Here is a 17,470-nt window from a genome sequence, read left to right as displayed (position 1 = left end):
AGAAATAAAAGGACTTGTTTGCTCATTTTGATTGTGGGGTAAATGCAATCTGTGGACTTTTCAACACAATCTTTATTATTCCCAAGACAGATGCAAACAATGTATTTTGAGGCCATTCAGAAACAAAGCCACTTCTTTTATAGATTGGAACCTTCTGTTTGTGCTTACCAAAGTTGCTGTGTGTTATTTGGTAGATTACATTAATTTACTGGGTGAAAATGGTTTCTCTAATGAATAATGGGGGGGAGAGAGACCCTAATACAACAGATATTGAAATAGAGATTGCTCTGTGAAATGCCAGCAGTAAAATTATCCTGTTTTATAAAAAGACTTTGCATATACTTTTCTTGCACATGTAGAAACATTTTTTTTAGCAGAAGTAAAACAATCTAGCCCAAGTTAGGAATAATCGAATATATTTGAAATAAGAAATGAAACTGTGACAAAATTTACATTGTAAATGCATATTATCACAACAAAGCAATGCAATATGTACATCAGATGACAGATACAATATACAGACTTGATACATTCTATAATATGCTTAAATATGGCAGTACAAGAGAAATATTTTCATTGCAAAGATATATTTTAAACATAGCATGAACAAAATATACAGCATATTCAAGAGGACTGCATTTCTGTATAATCAGAATATCAATGCATATCAACTTCACTTTAGTTTTGCTTTCTCTTGCAAATGCTAACCCATTTACAGTGTCGTCAAATCTGTCCATTCACTCTTCTAACCAACAATCTATCCATGCCTCGCCCGTCACACAGCAGTCTGTCAAGCCAATTTTTCTCATCCATCCTTTGGAATTCTCATGTATCCATTCACTTCTCATCCACCCATGAACCCTTCTAAGCATCTATCCATCCACTGCTCATCTTAAACTTGTCTTTTCAAAGACTGATCAACGCTACTTACTTGTGGTTTGTAACAAGGTTCAATCCTATGTTCTAACATGTATTGTATGAAGACTTTGTTGTTTGATATCTTTTGGTTTTCTTGTTTCCATTTCTAAGATTTACCATCTAAATGAAAATCAAATAAGTCGTTTTCTAGCCAGTTCTCATTCAGAGGATGTCAAATGATGCCTTTTTGACAAAGACACTGGCAGTTCACACATACATTCAAAATTCCTTTGTTGTTGGTGCTACAATGATATAGATATGTGGCAACTATGAGATGAATTTACTCTAAACTATTTACATATAATACATACTTACAAATACCATTTCACGTGTTTAACCACACTAGGTAACCATCATTTTCTTTTAAACGCATAGATTTCAGATAATGAAGAGGTATATTTAATCTAAACCACAACCTTTGTCAAACATAGTCAAGTCCTTAAATCAATATGTGCAAGTAAAATGAGAGTGTCAGTTATATTAAGCAGTATGTTAATCAGTACTTGATTCCACCTAGAGCAATCATTAAACCACACCCAAGAAAGAACTCCATCATTTATGCAAAAATCACCATGTAAGGTAATCTGCAAGGCATGTGAGGGGGCAGTTTCTCATAACTCCCAAAATATTGCTATTAAGCTACATTAAATCATGAACCTCATTATGCTCTTTAAACGTTGTTTTCAAAAGTGTGTGTGAATGATGCACAGAGTGAGCAGGAAAGAGTTGAGTTGAAATACTGAGATGAACTGGACCAGGTTGCTAAGGGCAGCATGACCATGGGGCAGTGAGGAAATGGGGATATTGTGCCCAGGCATGGTAGTAGGAAACTGTGCTTGGTGTGAGTACACCCTTATGGCTTTCCATCTTTAACTTCCAGATGTGTTCTTTGTTTAGAAAAGGACAGTTATCTCTCAGTCTCAAATATCTTTATGGCTGATTCACAGAGGCATCAAACCAAGGGACATGATGTACATGTGTGAAATGCCAGCAGCATTTGACAGAATGGCAGCGTTTGTGTTGCATTATCCTTGCTGTCATATAATATGCCATTTATCTGCAGCTACAGTTCTGCTTCCGCAGTGACTAATCTATACAATTCATCCTAGCAGTAGAAATGCAATACAGTGTTGAAAAGCCTGTGAGGGAGCAATGGAGTACGGCAATACAGCAGTTATACATAAAATGGATCCCTCAAAATTATGCTAACACTGATGTTTGTTTACATTTGTCAAATGTGTCCGTGGCCCTCACCAAGTCCTATGTCCAGTCTACAGATCCAAAAGAACAACAACACCAAAAAAACATTATACACCTTATGAAACCTTAGAAAAAATGGTGCTGTTTACTAAAAATATTTTCCCTGAAAAAAGAAAAACAAACTTCCCTGACTTTTTCCACAACATAGTGAAGTTTACTTTGGGGAGAAAAAAGGGCATGAGTGCTATCTGTCAGAGAAATGCATTTCAACTACAAAACTGAAGGTGGGAACAAATGCTAACTTCTCAGCAGCAAAAACACGGGTGTAAGCACTTTCAGCTGGACCTCAAACAACTGTCATGAATCCAATAACATGTTGCAAAGCTGAACTATTGCTTGGATTCAGCAGAAAAACTAAATCCTTCAATAAATTCCAAGGTTGGAATATGATCAATTGGGTTTCTCGGTGAGTATGCTTCTACGAATTAGTTAAGGCAACACAAACACAGAGATAAAAGAATTCCTCAATAGGGAATCTGTGAGCGTAAATTAATACAATATTTGGAATGTTCTCAATTTAAAAATGAGCTTTCTCACAGTGGCATGAAGTCACCCTTGCAGAAACTCATATCTGGGATTCGATTGCTTAGAAAGCACATTTTCTAGCTATTGTACAGTGCATGCACACAAATCAGAAACTATGTATGAATACCATAACTCCTGTCTTTAAATAGCAGCTGGCATGCAGGGAATCAAAGTGTGAAATGTTCTTAACAAGATTGGTAGTGAAAATCTCATTATGTAAAAATGAGTCTTACTTTATCTCGGTGGCATGCAGCTCAACACATCGTAGAGATAATTCCATTTCCTTAAACATTAATGCTTCATCTCCATCAAAAGCCTTTTGACTTCTTCTGTGTGCTATTCATTGAGCATAAAATGGAAAACATGATTGTTTTACTTCTCATGTATTTTCTGATAGAGAGTAATTAGCTATCATTAACTGATAAAGGAAATTCTTCTTGAATGACTTTTCCTCACATTTTGCACCCCTGATACAGCAGCAGACTTTGGAACTAAAACTGAACAAATGAATGCATTTTATATGAACAATGAGACAGATATGTGTAAATTAAACGGGTTTGCTTCTAGTGACATCCAACTCTGCAGTTCTGCTGAGTTCTTTTAGTATTACAGCCTTCTCTTTGCACTTCGGTCTCATCAACACACCACTCTCATCAACTTTGTTTTTGCATGGAGCAAAAAGCTGTTTTTAGACAGTTAATGATACACAATCTGCACAGTTCTTTACTTGTTACCAGAAGACAAATTGACTTCAAGTCTTCTTCCAGTTTCTGTCCCCGTATGACATAAAAACAAAGGCTATATTCATATGTTATTGCATTCAGCAAACCGATGTGTTCAGCCCTAGCTCTCTGGTTGTTTGGTGAGTAATTTCCAGCCATTTGGCAAATTACACACATTGTTTGTGAGTCTAACAGACAGTGGGGAAGGAGTTACTTCAGAAAGTATTCAGATCTATTCACTGACCTATTATTAAATAGGTTTAAATATACACAAGGAATTTATATACACAGGGGGGGAAAAATCAGACTTTTCTTTATTAATTAAGCTGACCTCAGTGCCATTAAATATTGTAAAATGGAAAAACAAAGAAATAAACAAACAAAAAAAACTAATCCAGCAATTCCTAAAGTTATAATTTCAGGCAAACTACATAACCGAGTGAGAACAGTCACTGATGGGAGAATCCGCCAAAAGATGAACCATGTCGGCAACAATCTACATGGTCTTCTGACACACTCAGAAGTAGCTTGGTGTCTGGAAAATTTACTTAATGTCTAATGGTTGCGGAAACTTAACAAAGCAAACTTAAAAGTGACAAAGACGGTTTTGTAATATTTGATTTTTAAGTTTCCATCCATCCGTTCTCTTCTGCTTATCTGTTTCAAGGTCGCAGGGGGGCTGGAGCCTATCCCAGCTGTCTTAGGACGGGAGGCAGGGTACACCCTGGACAGGTGGCCAATCTGTCACAGGGCTAACACATAGACACAGACAGCCATTTGCATTCACATTCACATCTGCAACCACACCTAGGGGCAATTTAAGTTGCCAGTCAACCTATCCTCACTAACTGCATGTCTTTGGACTGTGGGAGGAAGCTGGAGTATCCAGAGATAACCCACGCAAACACAGGGAAAACATGCAAAGGACACACATGATGATGGTTGAAAACCTGTACGAGTGTGAAGTAGTCAGAATAGTCTCTGAAGCAACTCTATACTTGATATAATTCGTGTGCGTGCTCCACTAGGATTGAGAAAACCAAAGAAAACAACTTGCAATTAATTATATATATTTTGAACATGAAATGCTGAAACATTTGGGCATCAGTGTAAGAATTTGATCTTAAAGAGTTCTGCTTCAGTGCAGGGTAACAGCAAACCAGGCCGCCTCCCCAAAGCCTGCTTACAACCAGCACATGGAAATTGTCACTTTCCCTAAGGTTATCCAGGTCAGAAAAGGTTTTACATTTCCAGGCATCCAGCATTCTCCACAGAAAGTAATGATTTAACTTTCAGTTCAGCATCCATGAAAGCTTCAGTTCCCCACAGAGACATGCTGGCACTTCCTTGAATTAAAAACCTTATATGGCTTTCCTACTGTGGCATTCAGGCAGGCTTTTTTCTAAAAAAAACTACATTTGAAAAACAATAGCAGGCCATATTTGCAAATTCATTAATAAGAGCTACAAGTAGAAAACCTAGAATTGTCCAGCTTAGGAAATTACAGTTAAAAAAACCTACAGTTATAGTCATCAGCCATATTTGTAGTTAAATATAATGAACTATAGTGGTCATCCATGTTTATTTGCTGTCCTGAGACACATCTCCCCATGTATTGGCTTCATTTTCAGAGTCGGAGAGAGCTGCTGTACACAGATCACTGAAGATATCTGCAAAGACAAGAAAGCATCAAGTCAATGTTGATGCCATTACAAAATGTAGTATTCAAAATTCAAACAGCACTTAAGAATGAGGATGCACAGCCCAGACTGCAGTTCCAATAAAAAAAGAACCCCCCAAAAAAATCAAGCATTAAAAAAAGAAGACATAATAGAGCAATATTCAGACTCTGCAATAATATCAGCCAGTTCGTTGCATAGAAAATTATAGGGAAGGCAGATAAGGGCACTCAGTGCAGACAGGTGAAGAGAGCTTTTTGTAAATGGGCTCCACTTAACTAAAATGCTGAAGGTCAACTGCTAGAGCATGGAAGTGGGTCTGCCTTAAGTATGAAAAAACACAGAAACAAAGAGGAAAATGATAAAAAGGAGTAGAGGATGATGGTAAGTGACCTGACAGAAGAGGTAGTTCTTTTTAAGAGGGAACACACCATAACAACACAAGCAAGGCCACAGCAAAAAAAAGAAAAAAACACTTCAAGGACAAGCCTTCAAGTCGGCATGGGAGCGTTGAGATGGTAGGGAGATGGATTAAGGACAGAGAGGACAGAGATGAGGAAAGAATGAGAGAGGGGAAAAATAGAAGGGTCTATCCTGTGGGAAAAGCATACACTTTGTCTATGAATGCCTGATCTCATCAACCCAGTATTAAGATTAACAATATGTGCTCAAAGTTAAAGATAGAAATATATTAAAGCTGTGTATAGAGTCCTTTCTATGTGGTTATAAAGTATGAGGAGCTCATAAGCATTTCCCCAAATATAAACTAACATTAAATCACGTGTAGCTGGTGTGTTAATCATATTAATCACAAAACTCCTCATGCTACTTGCAGCACGCTACCGATTTACATGGATGTATCTGATAGTTAATGCCCAGAAAATGTTACTAATAGTCAGCTTAAAAATATGTTGGCAAGTATATGGAAACTATTTGAATGCATTTTAAGCAAATATAAATGATAAGATTTCTAGTAGTTTCTCCTTTGGCTTAATTTCTTGTCATAAACTAAAAACATCTTAGTCAAACAAAGCGTGTCACCACAAACCTCGTGAGTATGCCGTGAGAAATTTCTGTTTATTTGTCAAATGTAAATGGGATGGAAGCAAGAATAGATATACAGGAAAGAAAATAATGTGTGCTGAGTGAATATAGACGATATCTGTGACAGAAACAGTGCTAGTTGTAACCAGCTGCTATAGTAGCTAGCTGGTTAATTCTTCAAATTACAACTATACTGCGAGCATGACTAGCAGCAGGAGCCACTTTATGCAAAACTGCAACATGCTAATGCTAGTTGGGTTGGCTCATGTTCACTTAGTTATGCTCCACCCAGAATCTACCCAGGAGTAGCATAACTAGCCTCCCTCTATGGGGTCTTAGTCAAGTATACCTACTCTACACACCTGCCCGAAGTGGGAGAAATGACAAACAGCTTGATTTAACTGCTCTAAAGAGTTGACGAATGAAAGCATCTGATTGAAAGCCAGTAACAGCTTTATTGTTGCAACTGGAAATAGTCTGCCATGTCCCAGGTAATTATTAATTTCATGGTATCAAAGTCTGAATCTAACCATCAGTTACCTAAAATTGACAATTCAAAAAACAAGTGAAGGTTTATCTAACATCAATCAGAGAGACAGAGACAGAGAGAGAGAGATGAATGTGTTTCAGTCAGTGGCATTTGCATTCAAGCCAAAACTCTTCCATCCCCCTCCACTTCATCCCTTTTCTCCTTCCTCTCCAACAGCAGGTGGACCACCCAGTTAATTTGGTGCAACTAACATCGGAGAGTGAGGAGAGGAGCACATGAAGTGGGATTAATGGGTGGTATGGAGGGGGTGGTGAGTGAGTGTGTTACAGCAAAGCTGCCAGTGGTTAGTCAGAAGCTGCAGTGTTGTTACTGAATTGAGTGACCTCCTTCTGATGCTGTTTGCAGTATACTGGATGGGACCAACCCTGTCTTCTCTGTTAAAAGGTTCTTGACTAGCCTAGGACATGAAACACAATAGAGAGGAAGGTCTTCACTCAAACACAGGAGTAAGGTAATTGCAGCGATACGTTTTTATTATAGGTCATTCATTTCCAGAAGCAAACTGCTGAACCAAAGGAAGTTAAAAACAAAAATAATAACTTTACAGGAAAATAAGTCTGTGGACTAAAGCCACGAACCACATAAGTTAATTTGAAATTATCTGTTATGGTGAATTCTCAGTGAATCCTGATAATGCCTGTTCATATTAATGACCAAGTATGACAGCACAGGGGAACAAGAAGGTTTTAGCACAAACAAAATCATGACTAATGATGCTAGAACTTTATTTAATATAGATTTCAAAATGTCACCAATGTTTATTTTAGGCTCTGCCAGGAAGTTATTTGAAATATTATATTAATGTCAAAAACTGTAAATGAAATACCTGTAAAGCAGCAAGCATACAATTCTGCTCAGCTTGTGAAAGGTCACAGCCCCTTTCAGAAGCATTTTTATTATTCTTGTGTTCCTTTTAATCCATATGTGTAGCTAGTGTGCCGATCAAAAGAACACAGAGTGCAGAGAGACACCTGATGATTTTGCATTCATTACTTATTTTTAAAGAATAAGTTAAAATATACATAGTATTATATATTTGCAGTCATACCATGTGAAGCACAAGAGTTCAGGTATACAGTAGCTCCAGCATAACACACAGCCCTTGGTGCATATTATTTCACTTATTAAATAAAAACAAATTTAAGCCATAATTATAAAAACGATAGCACAGTAATGAACACAAATACAATCACTGCGACAGCCGTGTCATTCCACTTCTGCAGTCACAGCTGAAACTACAGACTTTCTCAGCAGCAGTCAGTAAGAGATCGTGTTTTCGTTCTAGTGGTACAGGGCAGCCACAGCCGAGGGTGCACTGATTCTTGCAGCTGTCACAACCAGTGGTGGCCTACTAAATAATACATGCTTCTGTATAATCATACAGCTCAGTCTCTCTCTGTGAGTCAGAAGAAATGCAAATGTTATTGAGAGGTAATGCAAAATAAAAAATAAAAAAATCCCACTGTGACCTTTTGGTAGCTCCGTACAATTCAAAGGAAAATAATCTCCCTATATATAAGAAGAATGATATCGAAACTAAATAAATGAATTATTGCATGGGTTACACTGACCTTTTTCTGAATTTATAGTCATTTATTGAGGTTTTGGTAGCTGCTACACAAACTAAAAACAAAAAGTGAACCAATAAAGGCCTTTTAGGGGAATAAATCCTGCAAAATTAACATTAAATGTGTTTATTTTTTACCGTTTACTGTTTGGGTCCTCATAAAAACAGTGAACTACTACTAGCCAACCAAGCGTTTTTATAAAGTTAGCTAAAAAAATAAAAAAATAAAAAAATAACACACCCCTTTTATCATGACTTGCACTGCTACTAATCCCAGATATCAGAACCTTAGTAACTTTTACCAAAGGCTTATTTTTGCATGGTGTAAGTGAAATTTTGTAGCAATGATCTTTTAAATGTCCCTGCAGGCACGTTGTGCAGGACTTCTTTACAAGCAGAAAAACTATTTCGACCTCTTCAGGAAAGATATACAGGGTGTGCAGACTGGGATGCTGTTAGTGCACAGGAAAGTTGGAAGAGTATTATGAATGAGTAACATCAAGCATTAATATGTCTGTGGTGCACATAAATATGAAGGATAACAGCTTTTCCCCCAGACATTATTTGTGCTTGCATTGATTCAGCAATCAGCACTGCCAAACTGCAATGAAATGTATCAGTCAGGGAACAAAACTGACTCATGTGCTGCAGCGTAGTGTTTGCTGATGTTTTTCATGGCCACAAGCAGGGTTCACATTGTTAAACTTCTACACATCTTTTGATTTATTTAGTGTTGAAGGTGACAAGGTAGGAACTTTACAGTAAGTAGCGTCTTAACATAAAATAAATGCAGTTTACTGTTGTTTGATGGTGATCAGGACTCTTTCTGAGCTTTCATTGATGAGCTTTGTGGCTGGCCTGATAATTGTTGTGAGTCATTACCCTCCTGTCTTTCCTCACACCAAATTCTGTCATCCTATTAAAAATAATAATAATTAGATAATAATTGAAGCTGCTACTGTGTCAGCCTTGCAAAAAACATGTGCCTCCCTCAAATTAGAGACAGTAGTTGAAATATGAGCATCAGTGTTATTAGCATTCTTCAGAATGCTAAAACAAAGACTGAAAAACAGCATAAATCACAGGGCTGTTGCAATAATAAGTAATAAACAATAAATGAAAACTGAAGGGTATGCCCGCCTTACTAACCTGTGCAATCAATAATGACTCAAGCACAAATGCATAAACATCAGCATATATTTACATATATATTTATTTATATTTTTATACTATATTTACTTAATAGAAATTGTCTTCTTTTAAATTTTTTGTTCTTAGAATGAAAGTTTAAGATAGTTAGGTTGCTTTCTTTGCACTGAATGGGACCATATATCATTTCATTGTATTTTTAGTATAATTGCAATAAAGATTTAGATTTTATGTGAAGACTACCGTTGTTGATCAGTTGCATTAAAAAGATCCAGCACTGGACATTAGCAACACTGCCAGGCCACCAGGTTATGCTTATGTGGTTTATATTAAAAAATCATCTCTTCACCCATTGTTTCCAAGGTATCCTATTTGCTCCTATGACAACCTGTGCAAGGAAACTATGTTTATCTTTGCACTAGCTTTCTGCCTGCAGGAAAACTGAGTCATTAGGCCAAATATTGAAAAAACCAAGACAGATCGATAATAAATTTCATTTTATAAACACTGAAATGAACGTGATGGTCACACAGTTTACAAGACAGAAAGATGACTGTTGTGCATTCAATGCATCCCACTACTATCATCACCTGGGCCAAAACATGCATTACTGTCAGTGGAGACAGGAGATCTGTTTAAGACACGAGCCTAAAATCCATTTTCTTTCTTTTTAAGGTTACAAGTCCTGTGAGCTTTTTTAAAGTTATTATCTGACACATAACATAGCTTACTATATAGTTAGTCATATTAACAGACCATACTAGAAATCTGAAATATGTATATTACTTATGGTATATTTACCATAATTTTGCAAATAAATTATGATTAGGTGAACCAGGTAAAGCCTTAATGAATGTTTTTAAAAAGAATATGTGCACACTGAAGGTGTAATCTGACATGAATGGCAATCCTTAGGCTAGTATGACAACAGACTTTAATTCCATCTGGAATTATGGTGCCAATGGCTTTCACTGGATGGGCAGTTCTGAAGACTTGACAGAGGATGTAGGGAAGCTGTTTCTTGATTCTCCTCTTTCACATTAGAGTGAAGTACGTCTCTGTTTATTCCTCTCATATGTAAATTAGTGTTGACAGGGTGTGGCTGGGTGTGCTGTCTAGCCTTTAGACAAATATACCACACAAACCCACAGGAACAGGGACAGGAACACTGCGTGTGGTGCAGACGTGAAGTGAAAGCCTAAATCTGGAAAGGTGCAAGACACTCATGGGGCGGGGTGGGGGGTGGGGGGTATGTTAGTAAGCATGGTACTGTTCCTGTTGGAAAAACTGACTTCAGCAGTGCATACACAATCATAACAACACAAATGCACAGTGGACAATCTAAATACACAAAAACAGCGTGCACCAGGTAAACAAAGACATACACAAATGAATGGACATATATTAGTATACAGGACACATCGAGTTTTATATGACACTGCAGTAGTCCTTTTTGTGCCAGTTGTGTTCTATATGACAGCAATAGAACCAATGAAAAGAGAAAACTTATGAATTCTTCATGTTCCTCAAGCGTAGAGCAGAGATGAGAATGAGTGACTGAGACCTTTTAGCGGCAAAAATCCATAGATGGAGTCGACAGGAGACTGTTTTAAGGGCTGAAATATGCATGAGGTGATGAAAAATGAGCATATTTAAAGCAAGTTGAGCTTTTATCTCGTAGACTATTAATCACTTTCTAATGCAAGGAGCTTGCATGAGCTCAAAACATTCTTTCAGCTCACTTTCTAGAGGCTGCTCATCCAAGCAGGCAGTAGCTGCTGCTTCCCTGTCAGGTCAAAAGCAAAGATGGTGTTGGTGAGGTGAATCAAACAGTGATTTATTATTAATCTGAAGCCATTGTTTTCTGCAACCTTCCTTGATTTAGCAACAGTCACACGTTTTGTTGTGTTCCTACTGCTTCATCAGGATAAAGTTACAGTCAATGAAATTTTAATTCCTTGTGAGTCACTCTCAGCCTTTAATCCTTGTGAAGATAGAACAGGGCAGCAAAGAAGCATCCCGTTGCACAAGTCTCATTTCCTCTCTTGAGCTTGTTTGATTAATGTGGTTGAATTGAAGGTAGTTTTAAACAGGGAAGCCGTGCTGTGGGTAATGATTACAGATAGCAGTGGAACTGCAAAATTCTTATGCAAAAATACACAAGATCAACAATAACAATAATTCAATGTCATACACATGGGCTATGCATGGAAATATTGCCTTTCTGAAAGGTTCATTTTCTTTTTTCCTTGGTACTTTGTCAGTAAGGATAGATTCAGCTTATCTGATTCGGCTCTTTTTCCCTCTTTCAAATGCTATCAGCCCATAAAGTGGCCGCTGCCTGTTGTCACTCCCATGGTGATGGTAGTCGGACTCATCCACTATGTTGTAGGCTGAGTAGACTGCTATTACCTTACTGCTGTAAAGACATAATGAAACCTGGTAGGCTCAGTGTTAATCAAAGCAACCATAGCCCAACTTCAAGCCATAAAAGTACCCAAGTTCATGGGTTATTTTACAAAAGACTCCCACTGCGCAGAACAGCTTTTGCACCAGGCTGTTAACAGCTTTTTTCATTTTTTTTAACACTTACTGGTCTTTGTGCTGATGCTTTCTGAACAGACAAAAGACAAACAATGATGAGGGTGACACAAAGACACACTGTCAGAAATGACTGGTAATTTCATAATTACAATTAACAAAATAGCTCCATAGAAATCCGTTGGTACAAAGACTATTTCAATCAAGCACATGATTTTGGTGTCAGATATGCATGAATAAAAGGACACAGAATGGTTCCATTTTTAAAGAACTGATAGCTGGATGATTAGTGCAGGCTAAATAGCAATGAGGCAAACAATATATTTCTGGAGAAACATTGATACCTCTACTGTATGACCTATTGTACTATCCCAGAAAATACCTTTGAAGTCTACATTATACTGTATATACTATGTCCACAAGTCCACCTAGCTGTGCTCATGTCCAAACGACCTAAATTTAATCATCAGACAACAAGTGTGAGGATCTGTGCAGGCAGTCTGCCTGTCTGGCTTTTTTGTGACTGCACTGACTTTTCTACAGAGAATTTAAATTACAATGCACAAACTATGCCTGTGCCCCAGGCACTGGAGTTCAAATGGACTTCAAGAAAATATACTAAGAATGGCTGCTCGGCCATCAGGTCTTCTGTCTGTGTTGAAAACAGAGTATAAACTAAGCTTCTAGCGACTGGAGGTGGTTAATAAGGGTGCTGGGGAATGTCATGGTGTCCGTGACTCAGGTACTAACTTTTAAAAGCTAAGGCCTGAACTTTTTTGAAACCAACAGTCCACCTCTGCTGAAACTGGTTGAAAATGTAGTTTCTCAAAAGTTGGTTAAACAATCAAATTAGAGGCTCTAAGCAACAAGGGATGGACATCTGGTCTAAGGTGTCCAAGTGTGAGTTTTGGGGGTATGGCATGTCTTTATGAGCTGCAGAGAAGGTGTTGTAGCTCAATGTGCAGTCTTTTTTGTGTGTGAACAAAAGGTTTCAATAACTGGCCTTTAAAAAAAACAAAACCCTACCCTATTTAAATTTGGCCCCTTCAATGTCATGAAGGAAGCCACATTTGGATCTATATAAGGGATTTGATCCTTCGCACTGGCCAAATTCCACTCTGTGGTTTTACTGCAATCCTCAAACATACGCAGTAACCCAATGTTAACTTTTCTTACAAACTTGCATGAATTTCGTGTGGAGGCTCATTACTGGTAATGAGAACTGGGTCTCCAGTTACAACTGAGGTTTCAATGGAAGAGTCCACAGTTTCCAAGCCCTGAGGCAGTGCTTCGGGTGAGGACCGAGAGCAGGCAGCGCTCATTATTTTTGCGACATTCACTGGATTGTGCACCATGAATTAATCTTCCAGGTTGAGGCTGTCAACATGGACTTCTACTGTACCCTCATAACGCTTGAGGGAGAAACTGACCAGAACACTGGTGCTTGCCAGAGTGTGATAGTGTGCTGGCACAGTATATTCTGAAAGGTTTTCCAGTCACATCAACACAATCTTTGCTTGCCACCTGCTGAGAGGCCCATTCCCAGAACTTTTTGATCACACCTCATAAATTGCCTAAAAATGTGTTGCCACACAATTATGCAAAATAATTTCAACACTTTTTGTACATCACTGTTTAGGTCCCTCAGTAATAAAATATTTAAATATTCTCCAAGCAATTTCTTTTTTTTTTTGCAACATGAATGCCCTAAAGGTATATGGTGTAAAATTCCCTGTAATGTTTGCTCAGTTTTATTTAGGAATACAATATCTTAAAAACAGAAATTTAAAAACTTGAAGGGAGGGCTGTGTGGAGGGTATCCAGCAGCCAATCAATGGATGGCGGGTGGGGGGGGGACATTCTAAATAATCCTGTGGTTCAACCAACAAACAAAAACCTACCAGTTTCCATTCTTTGCTTCCTCCACAAACTGGACGAGGTCACCTGTCTCCAGAGAGAGGTCTTGCGGATCACGAGACTCGTATGTTAGCTGTACTCGGAAACGGCTGCTGTCACCCTGCAGAAAGAAATGGTTTTCAAATTCAACATTTAGCCAATCCCAAGACTTTAAGCTACTGCTTAAAGTTGTTCTGCTGTACTGTGGTACTGTTCTACTCTAACTGCTGAGTAATAAACAATACCCTACAAAATGAAACAAAGACAGCAGATAAAAGCATTTAAATTTAAATATACCAATGACAAGACATTGGACTTCATTTATTTTGCTATTCTTGTAGTACTAGATAGTAATAAATAAGTTAATGATTATAAGATTTATAGGGTCTTTAGGTACATGCACACCACAGGGATTAAATGTCCCAATTTTTTCTTTGTCTTATCTGAGTTGCATCCACATGTGGGATTATTTAGTTGTTGTTGTTGCAGATGAACACAATTTAAATTGTGATTGACTGCATGATGCAAACATACTCTCCACTTTGTCAAGTACATCTGTTTAACTGCTTGTTAACACAGATATGCTCTTGTCTAATATACCAATCACATGGCAACAACCCAAAACAAGATCAACATGATGTGATCTGACCAAGTGTCAGAATGGGAAAGAAAGGTGATTTAGGCGGCTTTGAATGTGGCATGGTTGTTAACGGGGTGGTCTAGGTATTTCAGAAACTGCTGATCTAGTGGGATTTTAATCACACAACTTCCTCTAGGGTTTACAGAGAATGGTCTGAAAAAGAGAGAAATATCCAGTTAGCAGCAGTTCTCTGGGTGAAAGTGCCTTGTTAATGTCAGAGGTCAAAGGAGAATGCTCCGACTGCTTTAAGCTGATAAGAAAGCAACAGTGTGTTAGATAACTATTACAACCAAGGTATGAAAAAGAGCTCGTTTGAATACACAGCACACTGAACTTCGAAATAGATGAGCTACAGCAACAGAAAACTACTACTGTCAACTAAAGGCAGGAAACTGACACTACAATATACACAAGCAATTTACAAATGGACAACAGAAGATCTGAAAAACACCAAATCTGAGTAGTCTTGGTTTTGTGCTACAGCATTTGGAAGGCAGGACCTGAGCAGAAAGATCCATGCTTTAGACATTATGGTTCCACGTATCAACAGTTTAGGCTGGTGGTTGTGGTGTAATGGAATGGGGGCTGATTTCTTGGCACATTTTGGGCCCCATTATTACCTGCTGAGAAGCATCATTTAAGTGCAACGGCCCACCTGAGTACTGTTGCTGATCTTGTCCATCCCTTTATGACCACAGTTTACCCATCATCTGATGGTTGTTTCCAGCGGGATAACACACCACGTCATAAAAGCTCAGATCATCTGAGCTTTTATGACGTGAGCTGACAATGAGTTCAATCTAGCAGATCACATTTGGGATATGATGGAACGGGAGATTCACATCATGGACATGCACCTGACAAATTTGCAGCAACTGTGAAGTTCTGACGGGAAAATGTAGTCCATCCTACATCTAGCTAAGTACCTAATAAAGTGTCCTACAAATGTATGTTCTAAGCTGCTACATTCCCTGCATCACTAACGTGCTCAGTCCTCATGTCGATAGTGTGCACGTGCGTGTACGTCACACAGATTATAATGGATGTGGGAATGCTACCATATTCGGCAGACACGTGCAGTTAAAATCCTACCCCTTTTTCATCTTCCCCTCATTTCCTAAATGTCAAGTGGTCAGTGCCTGCTGCTAACAAGAAGGGAGAACATGGGAAATAATTAAGCTGTGGAGGGGTCCTCCTTTAGGGGGATTGAAATGGGATTTAGTGAAAAAGAAGGGAAAATGAAGAATGGGTGAAGAGGCAATGAGAGATGAGTGTATAGCAGTTGGGGGATGGTTCATGATCATAAAATGTCATGATTTATCTGACAGCTGACATGACTCAGCTGGAGTCGAATGAGTGCAGTTGAGTTACGTTCCTCACTCGGGCAAAAGTTTAATAATGCTAATTGTTGCTGAAATTGTCACACCTGGTTTCAATTCTGGACAAAATCATTTGCAACATTCCGTTTTACTAAGTTTCACTCTTAAATAAAGTTTCAAAATGATCCAGTGATGTAGCAAATCATATCTGAGCTTCACCTCTTTACATTTTTTAGCTGATGTGGGCAGCAGACTTAAATGTTGCCTACATTTTTATTGTTGCCTTCCTCGTCTGAAGAGTTGGAGGATTCCTCTGCGCTGGAGGGAATCGTCTCAAAGTCCTCTGTGTCCATGGAAAGAAGACGCCGCTGGGCCCAGCCTGAGGGGAATCAATACACATGATTTACCATTAAAAATGTACTCATAAACAAGGGAGGGCATTAATATGCATCTTGGCAGGTGATGACGCTTCGGGAAAGTAATGTTGCTGTGCAGTCAAATAATTGGTTACATCATCGTGAAAGCTTGATGATTCTGTTTCCAAGAATTCAACCTCAAGCCAAATTTCTCACATTCAGGATGACTTCAATCCCCGTACGAGTCGCAGCCTGCACAAGGGAGGCTGTCACTACCCATACTTCTCACGCTAATAACGACTTTAGCATATGACTGAAGCAGCACATACAGCGCATGCATATTTTAAAATAAGTCTAATATTTATGGTATCAGTGTAAAAAGATTACACTGCTTATCCAGACATCACTCTTGCCTCAGGGAAGAATTGAACTCACAACCTTTTTGAGTACTGGTGCAGTTTACTGATCTATCAGCACACTGTTGAACGGCAGCAAAAAAGTAAGAGGTTTTCAATGACAACACGGGAAATATTTGAACATTTTTTCCCACAATGGCAGAAAAAAGAAAGAAACACAAAAAAACAAACAACAACAAAAACACAGTGCTTATCCCAGCATCAGTTTAAGACAGTTTAAAAGCTGCACAGTGGGTCCAAACACTCACTCTCACACGCCTGGGTTTTGAACACAGGCTTTTGAATTCCAAAACTGCTTCACCAGTTATAATAGTGCAAGGAGCTGTGAGAACTTGGCATTTGTAAAGCATCATTCTTCAACTTTACAATTTGTTGAAGTAAAGTGGTTTGTAAAAAATAAAGAATAAAGCTCTTAAGATGTGATTTTGGTTGTTACATCACCGCAGATCTATTGTGAGTCGCCGCTGGTGTTGTGCTCTCTCTACGTCCTGTTTCAGGTACTGCATCTGCTCCTGTGGAGCCAGTGTCCTGTGCACAGCTGAGTGCACTCAGTCAATCAGCCACTGAGGTGTTTAGACCGGGGGAGAAGAGAGGTCCAGGCCAAAGAGCCTTTTGCTTTGACAGCAATTGAGCAGTGTGGTTCTGAAAGCAGCCGCTTACTCCTTTCGGTAAAGTTTCTTTTTCTTTTTTTATCAGCTTTTTATCAACATATTTCATACCTTTTCTTTAATCAGGTTAAGTTTCGTTGCAGTTTTCTTTTTGTTCTTGATAAAACTACTGCACTAGCCTTTTACTAATTATTGATCTATTTTAAAAAAAAATAAATAAAATAAAAAAAAATAAAAATATATATATATATATATATATATATACATATATATATACATA

The 17,470-nt window shown here is 38.2% G+C and overlaps 1 protein-coding gene across 7 annotated transcripts in view; it reads right to left on the bottom strand.

Annotated features, from left to right (window-relative positions):
* Positions 1 to 399: 399 nt before the first annotated feature.
* The window catches only part of mcf2l2 (MCF.2 cell line derived transforming sequence-like 2), a 106,776-nt gene continuing 89,705 nt past the window's right edge, over positions 400 to 17,470 (bottom strand). For 6 of the 7 annotated variants that reach the window (XM_005940451.2, XM_005940452.3, XM_005940449.3 and 3 more), the window contains 4 exons: positions 16,080 to 16,189; positions 13,857 to 13,972; positions 7,022 to 7,095; positions 400 to 5,095 (listed from right to left, as the gene is read on the bottom strand). In XM_005940451.2, the coding sequence (XP_005940513.1) occupies positions 5,007 to 5,095; positions 7,022 to 7,095; positions 13,857 to 13,972; positions 16,080 to 16,189 (389 nt within the window). In that variant the 3' untranslated portion in view covers positions 400 to 5,006. The remainder of the gene's footprint in view (positions 5,096 to 7,021; positions 7,096 to 13,856; positions 13,973 to 16,079; positions 16,190 to 17,470) is intronic. The other variant, XM_005940453.3, reaches the window with a different exon arrangement.

The sequence above is a fragment of the Haplochromis burtoni genome, unplaced genomic scaffold, assembly GCF_018398535.1.
Source record: "Haplochromis burtoni strain Fernald_Lab_line unplaced genomic scaffold, NCSU_Asbu1 Contig_292, whole genome shotgun sequence".
Classification (NCBI taxonomy): domain Eukaryota; kingdom Metazoa; phylum Chordata; class Actinopteri; order Cichliformes; family Cichlidae; genus Haplochromis; species Haplochromis burtoni.
Note: the sequence above shows the minus strand (reverse complement) of the source record. Positions and strands in the feature narration are given on the sequence as shown.